Here is a 24,394-nt window from a genome sequence, read left to right on the forward strand (position 1 = left end):
AAATAGAAGGTGATCCCTAAAAAAAGGTGGTTTTAGCTATCTAAGAAACAGAAAATGTCAAGATTTAACATGCCTGCTTTACTAAAGTAGTCGCACATGAAGTAAATCAACAGTCAAATCAATAACCTGTAGTACAAGGAATTCCAAGTCTGTTGACCACATCTACACACACTATAAACACAAGTAAAATTAAATCATTCCATAGTCAAATCCCTTTCCATAGTTGGCTGTCATAATAAACTCACCCTTTTTTCAGCAATAGAAACAGTACATCTGAGCAGATAATAGTCTATTACTAGAGGTGGTGTCCTCTAACAGCAGCATCTCTCCCCTACTCATGGGGAAGCGAGGCTACCAAAGACAAAGACTACATACTATTTTTAGTTACATTACTCAAAATTACACTGAACACAGGTTCAACACCATCTGGCCTGCTAGAGATATGAATGAGTTAATTACATATGCAACCTTTCTGTTCTACTTTTTGTAAAAAGAAAAATCATTCCATGCTCTAAACCGGGATATACATTTTACTTTGTAAGACTTGTAGAAACTGTGACACATGGAAAAGTAGGAAAAGTTACAGGAAGACATCAAGAGGATAATTTTAAGACTGGCAATACCGCAACAGCCATATTTGAAATTCTTTGTCAACCTTACCGATTGTATAATAAGGAAAAAGGTTGAAATTTCCCAACTGAAATGTAGCTCTGCTGCTAGGAACTTGCATAGGGATGTGAGCACGGCATGACAAATGAAAACTTTTCGGTTCAGACTATTAGTACTGAGACTACAATTTCACAGCCATTCCTTTGGGAGCAATTGTTTTAGACACGACTGCTCTTCTGCCCAAGCCAGTTGTGTTTCCACTCCTGTTCCCTCCCATTGTCACAGCCCAGGTGCTTGTGAACTAACTCAACAGCATCACTTATCTGTTTGTGGTACTAGAGCATGGCCAAGTGACCTGGGCAGAGCAGGAATCTGGGGGTGTCAATCTGCTACAACACTGATCCTTGAATAACTACTTGCTGGACTATACCTAAACAACACAGCAAGGAAAGACACAAACACCCGCTCAAGCACAGAGGAAATACAAAATTGCTACTGAAATGCACTTTAAGCAACATTAATTATTGAATTAAAAAGCAGAAAACCAAACTACAGAATACTGATGTATTTTTCTCAACTGACAACTCTGAAAGCAATGCCACTTACAACTACTCTAGAAAGGGATCAAATGGGAAAACACTTCATGTTTATGTATTTTCTATATAAAACACTAAACAATAAGGCAAAAAATTTACATACTTTAAACACAACTGAATATTATTCTATCACATTATTTTATAAACAATCACATGTAGCCATCCTTTTTACAGATTTTTTTTTAACTCTTCTCTAAACAAAGAAAATCCATCACTTAGGAGCTTAATGATAAATCATTCATCTGTAGAACTAATGTTTTAATTAGCAGCTGTATAAAGCAAAGACATATTATAAAGTCCCCATGAAAGAATATACTGTTATGTTTTACACTTAGTATGTAACTGATGAATACTGAATGTTATTAATATTATTGACTTGCCTATGTCATTAAAACCTTTTTTTTTTTAATTGTAACCAAAGTTGTTTATAAGAAACAAAAACCCCCAACTATTTTCTAACCACTTTTCCAACACAAATGTTCAATGACAGTCAGTTCTGTAAAACTGAAATCAAAGTGATCGTATTGTCACTGCCATATTAAAAAATGTAACACTTAAACAGAATGACAGGTGTTTTCAAGCATTAGTACAGAGGAAATACACCTGCACTGAAAAGTATAAGGAGATGGAAAAACAAACTGAAACAATCATAACCCTGCCAGTAATAAATCATATTTCATTCTTGAGAAAAATTCTTCAACATAATGATGTAGGTTAAAAGATAGATACGTAGTTTTGGGGAGTACACAGAAGAACAGAAGAAGTATAACATACAAGTTTTAATCACTCACCATCTGAATTGGTTTTTTATGAAGGTCTCGTTCAGTCACCAACTTTTCTTGGTCAGTAACATAAAGGCCTTTTTGTGCCAGGGCTTGAATAACAGCATCATGACCTAGAAGTGGTTTTGCAGCATCACTCTTGAGAATAAGGCTACCAGCACGACAGTAGAGTTCTGCAGAGAGCAGCAAGTTAACAACAGGTGGTTTAATGTGCTCCTGGTCATACTGGTCTGTGTAAAATGGTTCTCGTAGTTCTTGTGGAACGTTTTCTACAAAGAAAAGATACAGTATTAGGCTTTTTTTGTATGTATGAACTCAAACTTATGTTAAAGAAAGCATAGTCAAGGGAAGGCCAGAGTCATTATCAGTCATCATAATATAAAACACTAGGGAAAACTGCATACAAAGGTAGCATTTGAGCTACAAATAGGAACTTAAGAAAAATTCAAGACCAATTCCACACTGAAAAAGCCACACTAGAAGGCTAACCTGTGGTTACAGCATTGTTACTTGAAAATGTTCTGGCTTCTCCAAATACATGTCCAAACAGTTTCATTTCCTTTGGCATAACATTATATATATATATATATAGTATACATATACAAAGGCAGAACAACACCTATTTAAATACAAACCCCTGTCCCTATTACAAAAATATAATCGACTTTGAATGTTATATTTTAGCACAGAGTAATTTGAGATAAAAAGGGCACCTTCCACTCAGCATCCTTCTAGGTTTCATGTATGCAAGAGAAATTTGATTACTATACTATCTATTTCAAAGGTCATGCATCACAGACTGATAACAATCCAGCAGCTCAAAATAATGGGAAAAGTTAAATATTATCAGCTTCCTTCTGAAAAATACTGAGTTATTATTTGCCCATTTGTGTAACTGACTCCCTTAGAACTGTGGCTTTCCTTTTTCAGGGAAGTGGCTTAGCTCCCACAGAAAGGTATGCAAAATTCTGTGAAGTTTATGCTGAGATTTTAACCCCCAAATTAGCATTCCAAGACAACCTAACAGTTTTTCCAAATACTGTACATAACACAACACAGGCAGACTATATTTATAGTTATCTGCCATAAAAATAATAGTTATAAATTAATTCTGTATGGTACTAGATGAAATTAAATCACCAGAGAAGTGGAAAGTAACTTAGACATGCTTTTACACTTCACCTTTCTTGACAGAGATACTGCAAGATGCTCCATGTTCCCTGCATGAGAATTTCACTCTCCACTGTTGTCAAATTAGTTAAGCCAACAGCATTATAAGCATGGAAAACCGTGTGTTTCTTTTCCTGAGCCCAAATAGAAAAGTCTATTTAATTGTTACAAGGAAAAAAAAAAAAAAAGTTTAGGAAAATCATTATGCAACTCTAGGTACCTATCCCCTTTGTCTTCATCTGGATGGATGGTTAAGAGACAAGGTTTGAAGCAGAGGGTGGAGTAAACAGCCCGATAAGGGTGGAGCAGGACAGAGAGAAGAAACAGAACATGCCATCACAAGACAATAACAGATTATCTTCTTCCTCATACATATTCTATTGCAGTTTATGTGCTTCCATTATAGGCTTTGGGAGAAAGAGCTAGCTGCCTTCTAGCTATGAAAGGACAAGATACACATTATAGAATGCAGAAACGGAAAGAAATAAGACATTTAAGAAAGTATGTGTTAAGAAGAATAGTAAAAAAAAAGAAAAAAGAGATCACTTCTTATTTGCTAATTCAGAATATCAAGGCAAAGAGAGGTATTATTTACAATTTGCTTAAACCAGGAGCCTAAATTGGGCTAGAAACCTGACAGCTCTGTTTCAGAATACAGACTGAAAAGACAGTCAGCAAAATTACATTGCCCTTTACAATGCAAGCCTAAAGCCTAACAACATAACTTTTTCTCAAGATAATAATAAAACTACTAACAGAAAAACCCACACCAGTGTCAGACAATGATATTGCCATTTTCTCTTGCCACTTCCCAGCCTCACTTACTGGCTCTAGAGGACCTACGGTCATTCAGGACTAGAAAAGGCACTTACAATTAAAGAACTCTATGAGCTGCTAGTTGACTGTTTCCCTAGGTATTACTTCCATCTATCACAATTCTACCTGTCCTTCTTGCTTTCCCTTGTTTGTCCATATGCTGTCTATTTCAATATTAAGCTTATTATTTCTGAAGTCCCTCATGATCCATCTCCATCTTGGAATCAGGACCTCATTCCACATATGACTTAATCCTCTCAAATTCCAAATGCCAACTTTAAAAGCATCTTCATGCTATCTCCTCAAGCTAGAGAGCACTAGATTTTTTTTTTTTTTTAATGTCACACAATGCACAGGAAGCAGATTTTGCCTTCTTTGTAACAAACCCACCCACCATTTTTTAATCACATAGGAAGTTAGATGGAATGGAGGGGGAACAGGGAGAAAGATAAAAGCCATCAGTAATTTCTTAGAAAGACCTAAAAAAGCCTAAATGACAATGACAGGTTTCAAGTTTGAAAATCTGAGCCAGAAAATAAAGACAAGAAATAACTCACCACCTGTTAATGAATAATTTCTGATCTTCAGTATCACTGAAACAGACCTTACAGTGACAAGGTAAGATGCAGTGGATGCATTTATCATGAAAATATGCTATTACTGGGGTTTAGCACCGAAAAAAACCTCAATACACTAAAAAACACCAAACCAAACAAAATTATAACTATCTAGGACAAACAAAATTATTTGTGAAGGGTATTTCAGCTTCTGAAAAAGACAGCAAAATCGAAGTGATATGCCTTTTTTTTTTTTAACTTCACTGGTGTTCACAAAAATCTGGAATAGAAACTTCCTGATATTCATAAAAATAAAACAATAAATTTATTAGAGAATCGGAATACAGAAACAAGGGGCTAGGAAGATAAACTGTGACTACAGACATACTCTGAATTTGTAAAAAGAAAACGTGAAAGCACACAAAATCCCTGCTGTAACAAGATCAGAAGTCTTCACAAAAATTCCTGTCACAACTCCCTTTGCACAGACAGAACCACATGTACTTTTCCACATTTCTAACTTGTATGAAACTGTTCGGTATCAGAATAGATCTTGATAGAAGATTCAAACTGTGTTCTCATCTCTGTTACACTTTAAAAGGGGAGAGGGGGGGGAGGGGAACCCAAACAAAAACAAGCACAGCACCTAGACATGGAGGAAACTTCCTGTTACTGATCTAAAACTAACAGCCCTTCCAAAGCTGGCACGTGTTGCCTTCGCAGTCCTGTGGAGGAGAATTTCAAGGCTATGTCCAGTTTGCAGCAGATTACCAGAACAACCAACAGGGTCAAAAGCCTTTATTGACAATTCTGGCATGACTGGAGATTGTTAAATAGTTCTGCTAGGCAGAGAAAAAATTTAACACTAATTCCCAAGATACACATTTTACCAAGCCCTTTCCTTCACCCATTTGACAAGCATCTTTTAAAATTAAACTTTTGAACAGTTTTGAAATAAACACCTTGTTGCACATGCTGCCATAAACTGCCATTTGGCCTTGAAATTGTGGCAAAGTACAGGATTATGCCAGGGAGATATATCCAGGACACAGAGTTCAGGGAGTCAAGCACATAAAATACGGATGAGACCATGGGAACTGGGTCTACTTCTGCTGGAGAGGTGCCTGGGAGGATCTCTTTCAGCACTCAGTGGGCAGGTTTCAGAAACGGACTGGGAAGTGACACAAGGCAGTGGCCACACGCTGCCACAAGGAAAATTTCAACTGGATAGAAGTAAGAACAGTTCTTCACCGCAAGAACAGCAGAGCACAGACACAGGGTGCCTGAGGACCCAGCTGTGAAACCACCATCCACGAGGACTTTCAACGCTTGAGTGGACAAGACCCTGAGAAACCTCTTCTAACTCTGAAACCTGCTCTTCTTGGAGCAGGAGGTTTAACTGGACAATCTCCAGAGGCTACTTTTACCCTATTTTTTTTTTCTAAAATTGTCAACAGGACCACAGGTTTCAATTTTGGAAAGCTTTTTGGGGTATGCACTTAAAACGTAGTTTGACAATGAATTTCATATTGAACTGTGAAGAGAATAAATGAAGCTGTGTACAAGTTCAACACACAGGGAAAAGAAAAAAAGGAAATATCACATTAGCCCAAAACAATAACGTAAACTTAACAATCAGGCTAACTTTAAAAGAGTGTTCAACATATATTCAGGTATTTTTTCCATACATTACAATGGACTGAAAAGTTCTGCACATGCTCTCTTTAGAGAAAGAAAAGCTTTAATGCAAACAAGGGATTATTATTTCTCCCCATCATGAAATTGAATTGTAAATTAACTTTCCATTTAAAAAGACCTTTTTAAATTGAAGGAATATTCTAAAAATAATTAATGGCTACCACCCCTGAATTTACCTTTAAAACCTGTTTTATAAATAAAATTCTCTGCTCAGTTCAGTGTGAATTACTCCTCGTAAAATAGTCTGAATTCCTCTTTAGGAAAAAAATCTTTTATTAACATGAAAAGTCTATACTTTCTTTAAAAATAAACTGTTTTTTTTTTGAAAGTTTCCACACATGACTACAATCCTTTGAGTTACATGATGATCTAGTTTTTCAAATTTACAAGACTGAACCCTTCCAAGTTTATGAATGTTTACATTAAGGAGGCCCAAAAGTTTAGAAGTCTTTGTCAACAAGGTCTCTTTATTTTTCTTTTTTTAATCCTGAGGATAATGTAATCAATTTAAAATGTTTCACTGTGGGCTAATTAAAATATAGATCATTCCTGAGAGCCACAAGTCCACATTAAGCCTCAGCCTAGAAGCCTTCAATTTTTACAGGTTACTGACGTCAATCAACAAAGACATTAAGGAAAAAAAATTGTGCAAGACTGAGGCTTCATACAGAATTATTTCATGAAAAGTCTGACTAACACCTTTAATCACTTCCTACTGCAAACTAGTTGAAGAATTTATGCCAAATCTTAATGGACTCAATTACTTGACAGCTTTCTGCAAGGCAGCAAAGGTATGCTTTTGCCACATGGTAACAGTGTTAAGTTACTTCGTCCAGACTCCTACTTCGCAACAAGAATTCTGGTGCCCCATTTGCCAATTGGGCACAAGAGAGCATATAGCTTTGCATTAAAGTCAAGAGTCCAAGTACTGAGAACAGGTCAGAGAAGCATGCTTTGTATTATTTTGCTTCTGACGATTTTTTGTAGTTGCCTCAGTAGAAGAGGGAGCCATTTCCACTTGCTATTTTACTTTGAAGCCACCTTCAATGGCACTGGTAAGTACTCCAGTTCTAAGTTTTACATCAATGAAACAAGGTGATGCTACCAAAAAGAAATCATGAAACAAGACTTTGAATAGAGAAGCAGAAAATCAAATGAGACAGTTGATGCAAAAAGTTTTTACTTTTTGGTTTGTTGAATCAGTTTGCCACTTACATAGTTCTTGGCTAGCATGCCGTAAGCATAGCTCTGCCTGTGTAAAAATGTCTAAATGGTCAACCTCTATAAATTTACGGCAGGCAATTTCACTATCACAATTCTTAACTCTGTTCAGCTAACTAAAATGAACTTGTGAGATTCTTAGATTTAACATCATGGAAGTACTATAAATGAACAGACCCTACCCTCTTGCCTCTAGATGCCAAAAAAATTAACCACTACCCATAGATTTGACAGCAGTTTTGCACTTATAAGGGATACCTTATGAAAAGCAAACAAACCAAGAAACACAAAAAACAAAATTACAAAACATCCAAGGAAAAAACATGCACAGGCTCTCCCTTCATAGTCCACCCAGATTTCAGTTATTTCTTTGAACCCTGAGAATCACATAAGAAATGCTCTACTGGGTCACACTAACCGTTGACCCCATCCAGTATTCTGTCTTCAGCAGCACAACAGGAAGTGCTACTCACAAAGCATAAAGAATTTGACTGGCAGAGGCATTTCCTATTAAAACGGGAAAGTTTAACATCTACTGTACTGAAGCCTACATATTGATTTAGGTTTTGATAAACAAAAGAATGACGTAAAATTCACCCTGGTAATAAAGAGATAAATTTGTGTAGCATTAATACCATCAGAACTTATTTTTGAGAAAGCCAAGACATTTCAATTCTGTAGCAAAATAATAAATTTGCCACCTGAACCAGTAGCTATATATTCTCCAAGGGGGAGGGGGAAATGAGTGTCCATGTGTAAGACGGACTTACCCTATCTTTTGAATGCCTTGAAAGTTTTTCACCCCAGCCCCATTTTCCAGAATGATCAGCAAAAATACTCAAGAGCCCTGTGTTTATACGCACCAACTACAACCTCAGGTGGCTGTATCAAACCTAACAGTTCCAGAAGCTCATGCAATTTTATTTATTTACTTTTAAAAAGTGATGCACAGTCAAACCATGCTTTGAACGTGTTCTACAGAAAGGAGTGATATGATCAATTTTTAAGTAGACCACCTCAGGAGTTTATTAGTACAACCAACTTATTTTAGCAGGATTGACTGAAGCACCAATTTGCAAGCGCCTAATTTCAAGAGATGATGGAAATCTATTAAAACAATATTGCCTCCCAAGAGTCTCAAAGATTTGCTTCTGTACTTACAACTCTTATGCATTTTTGTGCTAGCTGCCAAACTGAGTAAAAGGAAAGAGATTTGGTCTGCTAGGAAAAGATTCAAAGATGTTCTGGCCTGCAAAAGTCAACATAACAAATTAGACTATTTAGTTAAAAATTGTTGCCAGTAGAACCATGAAGGGAGGAAATTAACATTGTGTATTCTGACAGAAAGATCTGAAAACAGCAGTAAGTAGCTGTATATGAATTCTGAAAATATAATCAACACTAGAAACCTATTTTTAAGTTTCTTGAGTAATGTTTCATTAAAGATGATGCAATTTGTAATCAATTGCTTCAGACATCTATAAAGGATAAATTTAATGTTAAAAGGTGGATGGGCTATTTTATTTTGACTGCAGAAAACAGCACAGTTTAGGACAAGCATTCATGTTTGTGCAGCTTTTATTTATTTACTGCTGTCAAAAATACTTCATGCTAAACCAGTGAAACTTACTACTGTAGCAGGATAATATGTTGTATCAACAGTAAAACAGCAACAAATTTTAGTTTAGAATTACTCCCATAATTTTCTGAGAATCATACATGTCACACATAGTCTTAAGTCAGTAACTAAAAATTGGATGCAAAGTTGCCCAAAAAACAATTTTCCAGGAGTTCGCGGATATCCCCTTATCAAGCAGGAAGAATGTGTATGTCAAGGTTCAAAAATTAGTACCTCCATCTGTACTGTACTGTGGTTCTAGAGAAGCAACTCCAAGCTACAATGGGATTGAAAGCATTTTCCAAGATAAAATTATAATTCAAGATGATTTTGATAACTGGTAGAAGTGGTTTGAAAATAGGATGCAGTTATATAAGTATAGCTGCAAAGCAGGAACCTACAACTGTACAATTACAAGATGGGAACAACTGAGTAGGCAGCAGTTCTGCATAGAAAGATATGGAGCTACAGTGAATCACAGACTGAATGAGTCAACAGTTCTAGGCTGATGCAAAAGTGAAAAACATATTCTAGTGAATAAATGAGAGCATTACAGGTTGGAAAGATGAAGTAATTTTTCAAATCTATCCTGTACTGATAAGGGTTTAGCTTGCCCAGTAGATCTAGATTTAAGAACAGAATTCATGTAAAACCTACCACAGACAAAATACAGGTAAAAAAACAACCAAACAAAAAGAAACCAAACAAACAAAACCAAAACACCCCAAAAGAGCCCAAAAAACCTTGACTTACAAAAATGAAGTTGGAAAAAGAAAAAAAAAAAGAAAAAAAAGCCTGTTTTGTCTAAACAGCAGAACAAAGAGAAGACACTTTATTATGTGAAAGATTTCATAAACAGGTAAGATGCCCACCAGGGAACAGGATATATCTGCCGGGAATAGGATAACTAATCATTTACAGTGTAGCAAAAGACACCAAGATTATCATGCTGTTCTAACATCTCGAGGTAAACAAGGATTCAAATTGTCTAGCAGACATACTGAGGAATCTCTGTAATTAGAGATTTTCAAAAAACAGGCTAAACAAACATCTGTCAGGAATAATGTGTATTTAGCTCAGCATGTCTTTAGGATGGTGGATGGATAACAAGTTTTCCAGCCACGTTTTGAGAAGACAAAAACTTCACACTACAAAATAATGAAATCTACATCCATTGTTTTAGTAATATAAAGGACAGAGTAACACAACATCAGGACCTTTTTTAAATTACTCCTATGAATTATGTCCCATTATACTTTTAAGCTGAAGCATACAATATCAATATAGTTCAACAACCTCTTTGAAAACCAGTTTTTCCCATACTGAAATGGTTAACTCCCAGCACTGGAAGTTAATGCTGCAATTTAGTATCTGCAGTTTTAATTTCTAAGGTCAAACATTCCCACTTTCATGCTTGCAGCAAAACATGAAGGCACAAAATCCTGCACTCACTCTACACTTAAATATGAATGTTCTGTTCAACAGGCAGTTCTTAAAAATAAAATAAACAATAATCATACAAGATGCCTTTGACAACTGTTAGTATACCCTTACTCTCTTAAGAGACCTTGTTAATAAGACAACTTGCTTTGACTTGCTTGTGTTGTAGGCCAGAGTCTACTCTTGCAGCTTCACTGAGGACAACAGCAACATGCAATTGGTGTCTCAGTTTTTGGACACTGAGAGACATCAATTAAACACAAAAAGTCACTATAAAATGTTAATGAACAGTACTTAAATAAAAAAATCTTCTTTTTTCCCTAGAAAAAAAATTATCTTCACAACACCTACCAAAGCTGTATCCACAATTTTGATATTAAAATTTGTTTTTAAGAATGTGAAATATGTCTACTGAAAAATATGCCCACTTGATATATAGATTAGATATATAAAGATTTAGGGTTTTTTCAGTGAATACATGATGGCAACAACTCAGACTTTTCATTAATCAAAATGAATGGCATTCATTTATTTCAGAGAGGGTGCGGAAAAAATCCTTTGCTTCCCCAGCCCACTTAAGGAATTCCAACATTTCAGGGATAAAAAAAGAAATAAAATGCAGCATCCATAAACACACTAATCATCCTGTCTATTTCCTTTGCACAAATGTATATCACAACAGGGATAAGACATGACTAAGGTTCTGATCTATTCCAAAAAACTAAAATAATTTAGCAACACCAAGCTTTCTCCTTGGAAAAGGCGAAGGTCAGTTCTGTTTTGCTCCAAGTATAAAGGAACCATTTGTACTGCAGACATGCAGGTCTTGTATATTGTCTTTCCTAACTTCATCCACAAAGTCTTATTTGAGGCGACTACTGATACTAAATTAGTGGAAGAACTGTGGGATCAGAAACACTACAATTGCATATATTTACCCCTCTTCCTACTAATTACATTATGGCAGTATTTAGAGGGCAGATGGAGCCATTATCTCCTCTAACAATGTTTCATTTGTGAACCTCAGAACAACCATGATAATGAAGAGAACGACTAAAGGGAATTTGTTTTGGATCATGCTTTCTACAGAAAGTAGGAATAAAGTACCCTGCAAGTTGCTTTACACATTCAATAGAAACTCAACCAATATAAACCAAGACATTTCAACCACAGGCTGAGAATCTGTATGACTTCAGTATAAAACACTTCCGAGGTTAGAATGGTGGGTTATATAATTGCATAAGCACTGTACACCCAGAATCCCATGAGTAGAGTCCATAGAACGAACTACTTAAAAAGATAGCTACCTAAAAAGATCTCTGAAAATGCTGAATCAAGGTCTTCCAAGAATTTTCACTACTATGATTTTATCTCTTATGTCTGCATAGCTAATAAAAGCACACATAAAAATATTATATACTTGACCAGATTTCACAAAAGAAAGTAAACAGAGTTAATTGACAAATCTTTATATGAAAACAGTATTTTGATCATTTTCTTCTTTCTGAAGTGACAAACATTATTTCCATAGCTACTAACCTTGCTGAAATTTCACTAAGTTCAGCCACTCTGAAAGCAGCTTTTGGGAAGCACCATGTAAAATATAAACGGCTCCCTGAGGCATCATAAATGTACACCTTTAATCCCATTCAAATACATAACAATACTCTGACCCTAAACAAATGCAAAAGGTGCAAAACTGCAGAAAAATGAACCTTCTCCTCTCACTCTATAAAGAATAGGGATAAAAATATCGACTGTTACTTTCTAATTCAATTTCAAAGAAAAATCCTATTTTTAACCTGCAGAGCACCAAGTGATATACTACAGCTATATTCAAACAAAAGCAAGAAACAAACAAAAAAACACAGACTAAAACAAAAAAAAACACAAACAAACAAAAAACCCAAACAAAGCCACAGCTTGGTAAGTTTTCAAAATCATTCCCTCAGAAGACTTCTGTAAGTCTGGTATATTCCTCAAGGCCCAACAATATTTCAGGCATAGAATAATAGGTCTGGTATTCCTCAAGGCCCAGGTTTTCAAAGACAGAGCAGTGATGCCTTTCGGAGGCATTATAATCAATTCCATTTAGGCTTGCAGACAGGGAGAGCCTTCTGTATTGTGCAAGCCAAAACCTGGCATTAAACGCTCTTTTTTCATGAAACCCTTCTTACTGCTTAACCACTCAAACAGCTACAGGCTACTGTCACACATGTCAAAACAGCACACTTCCATTTCCATTGCTAGCCCCCAATTCAGCTCTTAAAACAACATTAGGAAAATTATCGAAACAACAGACAACATGGATTACATGGGTGTTTAAGGCTTTTTTGAATTCTAGAAGTGTGACCTGGGGAATAAATAAAACACCATTTACAGAGTTTGAGTCCTCAAATAAAACTGCAGGAACTCCAATACACAAAAATTACTTGCCAACAGAAACTGTAGTTTTCCAAAAATACTACAGGCAATTATACACACATAAAAAAGAAAATCAAAAGCACACTAAAAACCCCCACAAGGTGTAAATGGAACTAAAGATGAGGGAATAGACCAAAGCCATTTCCTACGCACCTCCTACCCCCCTTTCCCTGCTCCCCAGGGAAGGACTCGCACGTCCTCAGGAGCGAAGCAACCAAGCAGGAATCAGCATCAAAGAAATGGAAGAAGAAAAAGACGCCACCTACCTGTCCCAAAGGCTTTGGCCACTAGCCAGGCGAGATTACAGGCGATTTTCGCTCGGGAGAAATCATAATGGTCAAAAGGTTTGATGGCAGGAACAATGAAAGTCTTCCTCATCTCCTTGGCATCTACGGCATCCCCCATCTTCTCACAGGACCCCTGACAATTGGGAACTTACATGGTTCTTCCACCTCCTCCTCCCGCGGCAGGGCGAGACGTCCGTAAATACGCCGACAGCAGCTGAGGCCAGCGCTGAACCCAGCTGTCCGTAAAGGGCTAACACCGCCTCCCTCCTCACAGGAATGTAGCAGAGCCCGAGTGTCCTCTTCTTCTTCTTCCTCCTCCTCGCTCTTTGTCTCAATTCACTCACGCTGCCCCCCACCCTCCGAAAAACGGCCCCCGGCGGCCCCGGCCCCCACTTCCCTGGGGAGACCCTCGGGCCAGGGCTGGGCTCCCCAGGCCGCCGCCAGCCCCTCGGCGCAGGTCGGGAGCCACTAGCAAGGCCCCCGCAGCCGCAGCAGGCCGTGATACGGCCCTACCCGGCCCCGACACAGGCGCCGAGATGTCAAAACGCCGGGGACCAGCCCCAAAACGCTGCGCAGCCCGCCGCGCCACGTCTCAGCAGCGACCTGCAGCGCACCGGGAGCAGTGTCGGCTCCCCTACCGCTGCCCTGCGCCCCGGCGCTGCCCGCCGCCTCTCAGCGAAGGGACGCGCTCCCGCCAGCCGCCGCCGCTGCGGTTCTCCACCCGCGGCTGCCGCACTGGATGGGCGAGACGCGGCTGCGCACGCGCCAACTCCACGGCCTCCCAGTTCGGGCGCCAGAGGCAGGGGCGGAGCGGAGCGGGCCGTACCGCCCTGCCCTCAGCCGCCCGGCGGTCACATGGCGCCTCTACCGCACTGGGGGGCTCTTGGCGCCGGGCCGGGTGTTGGCTTCGGGCAGGATGGGCATTGCCTGACGTCTGGGGTTGCTCGGGCGGCCTGAGCTCAGCGCAGTGTTTCCCGCCGGTAAGGGGGCGCCCGGCTGTGGGGAAAAGGGCGGTGTCCCTCGGGCGCGGGGGGCCCGCCCGCTGCCGGCGTCGCCGCTTACCCACAGCGGGGCCAGGCGGGCCTTCCCGCGCGCGGCCTTTGGCTCTTGGTGGTACTCTTGAGGGAAGGTCGGGAGCAGCCCCAGCGCAGAGTGCGAACGGGAGTGAGGAATCCCGGCCGCCTTTGTGGGCCGGGCCGGCGGGCTTGTTGTCCGTCTTGGTGAATTGGTCCCTCCTCTTTTAAACTGCATCTATATATAACTTCTCGAATGCTCGGGTAGAAAAATGACAGAGCCTTAAAATGGTTCAGGGCCTGCTCACATAATAACTGTAATAACAGGCAGTGGTAACAATTAGCCCTAGAGATCATCAGCTGCCCAGCTCACCTGTACCTGGGCTAGTTTTGGAAATGCGTGAAATCACTGTAACAGCGGCCTGTGTGGAAATAAGTATTAGTCACAGTAGGAACTAGTACCTGGGTGATTAATGACTTGCATTTGTTGGGATGAGTTGGCTTGGAGGTGCGGGTCTGTGGGTGTGGCAGTCTTGGTGACAGCCTCAGGGTGATGACCCTGATGGGGAGGCCCTGCCTCTGCTCCGCGTGGCCACTGTGTAACTGGGTGACCCGCAGTGCCAGGGGGTAGTAAATTTGTGCTTTATGGCAACAAATAGTTATTAGGTTGGTGTAATGTAGAAATGTGCCCTCCTTCCCTCCCAGCCTGGGTGCTCCAGTAAGCTGTGTGGTGATGCAGTTAAGGAAGCTGATCTGGACACGTCTTGGGTCACTGAAGGACCACTTCTGACTTACATCAGTACAGCTAACCTGTGTGTAGGGTGGGCTTTTTTGTTGGTTCACCTCCCCGTCTTATGGTAAATTGTGTCTTCCCATTGATGCAGTCTGAGGTGGGTTGGATTTTGGTTTGGTTTATGTTGGGTTAGGTTTTTTTTCAGCCCCACTGAGTCTGGAAAAGAATATTTAGTCACAGTTTTAGCATTATACTGTAAAGCTTCAAATAGTATTTTATCCAGACTGTTATTTCTTTGTGTTTAAAGTGGACTATGAATTGATCTAGACAGAGATTTTCCACTGCTACAAGGCTGCGTATGCTTCTAACACTTCATGTGCACAATTATACAAATACCGTGATGATGAAGTCATAGTGTACTTTACAGTTTTACTGACATTAATCTATATTTACTAGGAATGAGAAAATTAAAGGGTTATGGAGGTCAACATTTGAAGAGATTATTGCTGAGTATTTCCCCATGTGCTCTCTGGGATGGAATTCCCAAACTGTCATGCATACCTCTCATAAGTGGTACATAGCTAGTTACAAAACTGGGGGCTGCTGCTGGCAGTATTCAGAAAATGGGAGGGGAAGAGGAAAGTTTAGAAATCCTTGCTTTAGCACACTGACATTGCCAGATCTTCTACAGCAGAAATGGGAAGAATAATACCAAATTAACATAAGGTGTGACTTAAGAAAATGTTCTCTATTCAGGAGGAGTATATCCTTAGTTTTCAACAACTAAAGTAAAACCTATATTTGCACATTTTCCTGAATTATTTTTATATATACTTTTGGAATAAGTTATATTAGACATTATTTTAATTTTTTTTTTTTTTTTTACAGTTGCCACTAGAAAATGAGTTTAATTCTCCCTGTATATTTAACACCAAACACTTGGAATTCTTATGCTTTAAAACCTCACATGATTAGAGCTACAAAAAATATATATGTCCTAGATTCCAACTCATTTATTTCTTGTATGACTGATAAAATAAAAAAAATTAGATCAACCTACAGGACAACATGTTTAGGAAGACTATAAGGTGATCATTTAAGTAGGATGGATATAGGATCCTTTTAGGGCAAAAGATTACAAACTAGTGCCTATGAAATAATATGAAGCTTTCAGAAACAGCTTTCTTACAGAAACATGTCATAATCCAAATAAGAAGCCATTGCGTATATTTAATGTACTCCTGTATTTATCATCTGTTCTATGCACTTGCAAAACGTCACATATACAACTGCACTGTACCAGACATTGAGACTAGTGACACTTCCCTGAAGCAAATACAGATGTGTCCTAAATTCTTGCAATCGCAAGCCTCTTGTTACTTTAAAAGTGAGTACTGTTTTAGGTGATGCATCTCAAATGTGGCAATAGATACAGCTATGGGTAGGTACATACAACACTGCTACCAGTCTAATTGAAAATGCAGAAATTCTTGTGGGTGCAGAGCCTTTGTGCCAATGAAACCTGTTCAGTCACAGAACAAAATCTAAAGAAGCTGTGTTGTGGTAACTGCAATCTAAGTGGGATTTTTTAATTTGTTCAGTGCTCTTAGAAGTGAACGCATGAATATAAAATCAAATATGTGTGAGTGAAAAAGAAGACATCACCAGTTGCTGGAGTGCTTGTGCCAGATCTTCTGCTTCTGCAGACATGCTAAAATGCAGTGTTGCTTATTGCATCATCAAAGATACCAGCAGTCAACATGGCAAATTATTAAAATTTGCTCTAATTTTTCAGAGTAGATAAACAGAAAAACTGAGTGAGGAGTCGTCCCCTTCTGCTGCTGTTTATCCTCAAATACTTTAAATAGTGATAACCTTTTCTGTACGCAGTCTTTTTACTGCTTAGTGTTTTATACTTTGAAGTTCATTCCAAGTGGAAAGACAAAGTGTTACAGATTAAAACAGGCAATGCACATATACTTTTTTTTTTTGCCTTCCTTCTCCTTCCTTTCCTCTCCTTCCCTCTACCCCAAAATAGAAACCCATTTGACTAGTTTTATCGTGTAATTACATCATAAACCTGATTCTTCACTGTCATGTGTCTAGCCATTTACACAGTGGGTGTACCAAGCCTGTAGTCAGTGTGGGCAACAAATACGACTGAAGCTATGAATAATAGTGTGGATGGCAGTTTTTGCTAATAGTCGTAACCTTGGGAGATAGTTTTTTTGTTTTGTTTGGGTTGGATTTTTTCTACTTCTGTTAAGATTTACTTGACTTCTGAAGAGGTTATGTAGAGAAGATGCCCTTAGACTAAATTCAGGTTAGTGCTAGATTACAATGAGTGTTCAAACTGAAATAAGATTTCATGCATAACTTCATTCTTCACAATAGTTGATGGTTAAGGTAAAATGTTTGAGATTAGCAATGCCATTACTGGCTTTGCTGTGGCACTATCTGTAGCCAGACTTGGCCTTAGTGAACAATTTATCGTGCTACCTACAAAAGGTAGTAAAACATTCCCCTTTCAGTTGGTTGATTTAGGGCAAATCCACAAACACAGCAGTTAGCAATGAGTATTTTGCTGTGTAATGCTTCAGTCTTGGTGGTGAAAAAAAATACTAGGAATAACACTGTGGGGATAATTATCTTTAATTGCTGCTATCAAATGTGCCTATTTAAGATGATCCCATCTATTTGCCTTAGCTTAGAGGATATCAGTCATTGTAGACATGGTAGTGGCTGATGGGAAGGGTGTGCCCTGTGGCCTGTAACCTCTGGCAAAGAGGCAGCATGCGCAGCTTGATGTGGTACTGTCAGTCTGTCAACATACAGACCTAGAAGCAGTCATGTCCCGGTGTGATCCTTCAGAAATGTGCTTTAGCAGGTTTGGTGTTGGGTATGTGAGGTTGAACAGGTAATCTATAAATGATTCTGTAAGGCTGTTACAGCATAGGATGACTTATGAACTTGAACTACTGATATTCCAGTCTCTTAAACTTATGAGTAATGGTGAAAACAGAACTGCAAAACTGAAGAAATTATTTTTTAAAGTATTTATTATCAAGTGAGTCTCTGAATTACTAAACTTTTTTGGCATTATTACTGAAATGCATGTATGTAGTTTTTTGCAAGTTAGGAGTTTTCTCAGTGCATGATTTTGGAGGGGAGTATGTTTTTCCTGTTGCGGGATGATAACAAAAGTACAAGAATAGTTACATAATTATTGTCTCTCAAATTCTTCTGTTAATTTGTAACCAGAAAGTGCTGAGCCATTTAAAAGTGAAGAAAGCAGCTTACAAACTTTTCAGATTCCAGTAGTCATGTATCAGAGGGAAAATAAAGCTTTCTGTGACAGTTTAATTGGTTTGCGTGTGATTTTTTTTTTCCTTTATATGGAAAACAGTGGAGTAATAGCTACTTCAGGTCATTTACTACTGAAATCTGGACAACCAAAAAGCTGCCTAATGAGAATTAAATGTGCTACCTAAGTCACTTCTCTTAATACTTGGATGCCATGGGTTTAATTTAGTGAACTTGGCTTTGACCTAATGTAGCTCTGAAGGGAGGAAGAGAATTTCCATCTTCCTCCTGTCGATTCCACTGGGTCTAACAAGCAACAGATCTGTCCCTTTCCTGTGGTCTGTGAGAGGCAGTGTCTTTCATCTTACTTGACGCTTGTGGCTTATTGGTTTGTCTTTTTCTCTGGTCACTTGGCATCATCTTTTCTGCGGGTAAATTTACATTTAATTTTTTTAACCTGGCTTTCACACAGGCTGCTCTCATGTTCTGCCCATCTCCTGGAATTGTGCTAGTGCTAGGGGGCTTTAGATTACTTTTCTTCCCATGTGTGCTGTGCAGTGCTCACTAATTCCAGGCCTTTCTCCCTGACATTCCACCATTGCCAGGTTCTCTGTGAAGAGCATGAATACCCTGGTATAACTGATATTTTCTATTATAAACTTTAAAACATGTGAAATAGATCTTAGCCTCTTTCATTAGGTGAAATCTATGTACTGTCTCTTTCATGGCCACTTGGTGCCTCACGTGTTTTCTAATAAAAATCCTTAATGTGATTTTATGAATATAACCTTTAAATACTAGAGCTGTAAAATAAATGGGGAGAAACGTACATTCAAAAGACCACTTCAAACAATAAATGTAATCTTATTACCATTATGGTAGCTCTTGGATAATGCTTTATTTGCACCTCAGGTAAGAGAAAAATGGGCATGACTCTAGTTTTCCAATTTGGCATTCAGGCCTAAGAATAAATCAGTTAGCAAGAGTTAGTGAAAAAGTCTGAATGAGAGTGAATACTAAATAGTGCACTTTTTCCTGTTGAACTGTAGTCCATTGAAGTGACTGGCTGGTTTGGTTTTTTTTTTAATTCTGCTTCTACATGTGAAGAAATATCTGAATGTTCATAAAGGCTCATTTGTTTTGAGCATATGCATCATTTCTTAGTGGGGCATGAATAGACTTCAGTTCCCCATCTTTTGGCCCTGCTTTCAGTTTCCACTGAAGCCCATGTGTGTCTGAATGAGAACAGCACTAAACAGGAGAGAATTCTGTGTTCAAACAGTAACATTCTGTTGGCATTTAATTGCAATAAAGTTGTTTGCAAGGGCTGGTTGTGAAGATGGCTGAGGAGAGAAAACCAATGGAACAGTGTAGGAGACTATCTGATGAAGGTTTGGGGTTTTTTTTTCCTATGTATCTTCATGATCCAATTTTTCACTGACTTATTTTTGTTTGGTTTTTTTTTGTTTTTTTTCTTTTGGCAGTTTCCCTTAACTTCCTGAGAAATTGCATGTTATGGATGAATTTTTGGCGACTACTTTAGGGAGCAGGTGTAAATACCTGGTACACTGTTTAAAATGTGTTTGTGGAAAGTGCGCAGCAAAGATGGTTGTTGTAACCATTTATACACAGTGACCCTTTTTGGCTTTGATGATTTTGATTATGCATGCACGGTAAGGTCATCACAACCTGAGTGCTTAGAACTGTTAATTCTTTTTTGGCGTAGCTTTTTTTATTTATAAAATTTTCTGAGTAGCTTTACAAGATGTATGCTCTAGAGTTCATTTGGAAGCATGTGCAATATACAAAAATGCATAGGATGTCTAAGCCTCATGTAGAGCATTTGATTTAAATACTGTCCTATTTCAATATATATTAGAAACATGGAAAGAACAATTATTTTAATAGTTGCCTTAAACTAAATGTGTATATATATATATATATAAATGAAAACTTGGCTCTAACAAGGATTTTTTTTAAGCTTTAGTTTAATCAGATGTGTAGTTCCCATTTGAAATCTCTGGTGCTACAGACATGATTAAGTGTGTATGTAATTGCGTTTCTGGATTAGGGGTGTTATGCAGTATATCTGTATTTGAAGAAAAAATCTGCATGATTTCTTCCTTCTAGAAAGTCTCAAAAGATAAATTACGTACAAAAGATAAATTACATACAAAAGGTTTATACATCTCTCAGGTTATTCTGTCCTCATATGATATTCTTGCTATATAATATACATGGCTCTGCTAAAGCATAGGTTGTTATCTCAGCTGTCTCACTTGGGTGGGGAGCAGTCAATGGTCCCACTTGTTGGCGATAGAAGTGTTCATCATCATCATGGGTGTCAGAAAGAGAACCCTGTCATTGTACTAGCCAGTGTAGTTGGATACAGATGAAGGAAGGGGATGAACAGGCTGAAACTTGCTGTTCAGGGAACGTTTGAGCCCTTGTGATGGCTGCTGCTCTGGAAGCAGTCTGAGACAGGGAAAGCGCACAAGAGAATCCCATTTCTGCACAGTGCTTCATAATCCCCCATTATCCAGGGTCTGTTTTTAACAGCCACAGTACAGTCCTTACAGATGATAATTTACTAAATGAGGGAAGAATCAGCAAGGGAAGAGGTAGTTAGCACGCACTGTTTCCCTATGGTCTGGCAAGTCTCTGTTTGTGTCAGACTCTTCCTCTTCTATTTGTTCTTAACAGAAAGGAACCAATTGCCTAATTGGAGAGTGTGGGGGAACAGAACATATTTTGTTGATGAGGGTCCAGTTTGTTCAGCTGAATATTTTGCTATGCATAAGAGTAACTGTTGGATACTTGAGAGTCTTTGCCCCAGTGGATGATATGCTCTTGAAAGAGGCAGAAAAGCAGCAAGTCCTGGTCAGAAGAGATGGGGAAACAAATGGATTGAAGGTAGAGGGCATGCTGCCATGTTTCTTCTCTTTTACCACTGTCTTAAGTGGTATTGTACTGGTATAATTAGGAATACTATTTGACTTCTGTGAGGAAAGAGATGAGCTGGAGGTGGAATATTTCATTAGAAGCAGGTGACAAAATAAGAATTATAAATGCTATTTATGTTGTAGTAGGTCATAGAAATTCTAGTCAGAGCCCAGGATATCATGGTAGAAATGCAGAACAAAGTGATGACCCATTTTAGTTCATAGTCAAAATGATAAAGTTTTAAATATTGTAAGACCAGGCAAGCAATAACAAAAAAGGCTTTGGTATTATTACATTGCTCTTGATTTCATTATTTAAGAGAGCCATGTCCCACAGAAACATCCTCGCTGCTGCTAGCGAGCAGGTTTCCTGTGTATCAACAGAAGATTAAGAGCCATCTGCATGGAGATGTTCTGTGTCTGTGCTTCTGCTGGCTTTTTAATCATTAAAGGAAGACATGTCATGCTTCCCAGGGCCAACACCCGTTTGTAACTACTGACTACCTTTGTGGCTTCTTGCAGAGCAGACAGCGTCAGGAATGCAGGAGCCTTTTCTCTACCTTGTCTTTTTGCTCCATGTTCCACTGATCTGGTAGGAGCTCTTTGTTCTTATGGGTCTGTTGTCTGGCTAGCCATGTTATTTCTTTGTTCAGGTTGTACAGTGCAGTAGTACTCTATTTTTCAAGTATTTACATTGGTAACGTCAAGGAGAGCTGTTTCCCTGCAGCTTTACTCTGGAGCTGAGCAGAATGAGAATCCGAATATGGTGACTTACTTCAGTTCATAAAAACTCCTCAAGAATGCTGAAGTCCTTATATACTTAGCATGTTCAGCTGAATTACAAATCTTCTCAGGGGAGCTGTTGTTTCATAGGATTACTTGTTGACTATTTGTGTTGAACTGTAGGGTAGGTAGAGATATTTGGGGGGATAATGTGCTCTGGACAAATTTTCGTGAGGGAAAACTCAAGTTAGTCAGAAAAACGAGCAGAAACACATCTAAGCTGCTCTGTCTCATGGTATTTGCTGACCCTGTTCCTTTGAAATGATCTTACTAGATATATTCAGAAAGGTTTTATAATTTTTTGACAGGTTTTTATTGTCTCTCTTAGTTTTGAATTGCTGGGAGGTTTCCTTCTTTTAGGTATAAACCTAAGCCACCACTTTTTCACAGCTGAGGCAACTATCATAGCTGCCTTGCTTCTTGACTATTAGCTGTTGCTTGAAAGAGAGCTTCCTTAGCTTGGGCTACAATCTGTGTTGTGCTTGAAATGTAATTCCTATGTGTCTTGCTGGTTGCCACAGGAAACAATATTGCTTTGGCAAGGAACTGAACAAAATTACCTTGTCCTAATGCAAGAAAAGAAAAGGGGAACACTAAAAGTGGACTTTTGAATAGCTCAAATCTTTGAAGCATTTGGTTAAAAAAATAAAAACAACCTGACATAATTTAACATGGAAATTCTAGGATTATGTTTTGTAACAATGGTGTGTTAACCAGTTTTTTCGCAACCTGGCCTTATACTTAGGTCAGCTGAATTGTATTAAGAATTAGCACAGATTTAATCCACTGAATTGTTTAGCAGATAGATTCCCATGAGTGATTCATGTGTGTTTCATAAAGTCCTCCTTAAAAAGAAAATACATGTTAGTGGAGATTTGACCATACATACACAGGTCTGCTTTCATGCTGCAGTTCTTCAGACTTATTTAATCCCAAGGGGTTAGAAAACAAATAATGATCTCGGGTGCAAACTTGCTCACCAGAGTGTTTTTTCCATAATGCAACTAAAAAATATATGAAGTGCTATTTTTTTTAATGTTTACTCTAAATTTAATGTATTAATAGTGAAAACGTATTTTAAAACTTGTAACCTGAATTCTTTTGAACTGGGCATTATCATGTTGGAGTTTTTGAAGCCAAGTTACAAATCCCAGAAAAATAAGGTTTGCATGGAAAGTTCTTGGCAGATCTCTCTTGGAACAGCACAAACAAAATGCTTAACAAGGAGGCATTCATTATTTCTGTCTTGTTACCCTGTGTTATTGCAGTCACCAGCTGTAAGGTTACTGGCATCTTTGAATCTTTCTAATAGAAAGCATAGGGAGCAGTCATGTAGTAAGAGATACGCTGCAGTTTTGAGGCTTGCTTTCTTTTTTAACAGCTATTGTGTTTTATCAAGCTGAGCTAATGCATTGTCTGCATGTTCTCACAGCAGACAGTTAAAGAAACTAACTGTATTTCAGCAGGACAAATCTGTTGGTTTAACTTCAATGGTCTGTGGTCCTAAGTGTGCAATTAAACTACAGATGGGCAATGTTACCATGTCATGAAAAGTGGAGGTTTGTTTGCTTAGTATTTGTAACAGCTAATCGATAAATTCTGCAAGTGCTTAACAGAAACAGAAGCTCAAGAGCAAGTTAAAGGATTTATGTTTTTTCAAGTTTTTGTTACCTTGAAAATGTCAGCCTCATATAATTAGTGTTTATTAGTATTTTCACTTAGTGCTTTGAAGTCCTCAGTTTTATCACACCTTGACTGTATTTGCAGGTGTGTCTAGCTTAAAAGAGAAAACATTTTCTGTCTTATGCCATAAAACTTAAATTACACATACCGGGCTTTAAATGGATGCCTTAAGACAAAAGTTATTTTATATTTTAATATTTAATGGTATACTACCTTACAGAGCTTTATAAGGACATTTATGAGAAAAATCCCTACAGTATCCAGTGTGTAGTACAGTGCCATCCTCTGAATGATCAGAAAAGCCAAGCCACGTTCTGAGGATGTCTCTCCATCTCATTTTAGGTGGGTGGGAGTTTGGCTGGACCTACATGAATGTTTTGAGTGGCAGCTGTTTCCAGACGAGTAATTTTTGCTTCTTAGGTTTGGATTTGAAGGGATGTGTTTTAATTGACGTGCTGGTACCAGCAAGGGCTGATTTAGCTGGAATTGAACTAGGAACTCAGACAGTTTGTCTGAACTGGGTTTCTCAGATGTATATAAATAAAAAAGCTACTTCAGGAACCTGTAAGAAGAGCCCAAGTTAGACATAGTAAATATTGAGAGGTAGACTATTCAGGCTTAGGGTAAGGTCAGTTTTAGATTTACACAGACTTGGTCCCTTCCTTGTTTACAAAATCTGTCTTATGACTGACCTTGGTATTCCAAGATTGGGATATGTC

The 24,394-nt window shown here is 38.4% G+C and overlaps 1 protein-coding gene across 4 annotated transcripts in view; it reads right to left on the reverse strand.

Annotated features, from left to right (window-relative positions):
* Window positions 1-13,652, reverse strand: part of CAMSAP2 (calmodulin regulated spectrin associated protein family member 2) — an 85,675-nt gene extending 72,023 nt beyond the window's left edge. For all 4 annotated transcript variants that reach the window (XM_061346004.1, XM_061346003.1, XM_061346002.1 and 1 more), the window contains exons 1-2: window positions 13,198-13,652; window positions 1,997-2,256 (exon numbers count right to left, since the gene is read on the reverse strand). In XM_061346004.1, the coding sequence (XP_061201988.1) occupies window positions 1,997-2,256; window positions 13,198-13,336 (399 nt within the window). In that variant the 5' untranslated portion in view covers window positions 13,337-13,652. The remainder of the gene's footprint in view (window positions 1-1,996; window positions 2,257-13,197) is intronic.
* Between the last annotated feature and the right edge of the window lie 10,742 nt (window positions 13,653-24,394).

Source organism: Neopsephotus bourkii, unplaced genomic scaffold, assembly GCF_033783945.1.
Source record: "Neopsephotus bourkii isolate Nb327-2 ecotype Australia unplaced genomic scaffold, CSIRO-AGI_Nbou_v1 NB_250, whole genome shotgun sequence".
NCBI classification, from domain to species: Eukaryota; Metazoa; Chordata; class Aves; order Psittaciformes; family Psittacidae; genus Neopsephotus; species Neopsephotus bourkii.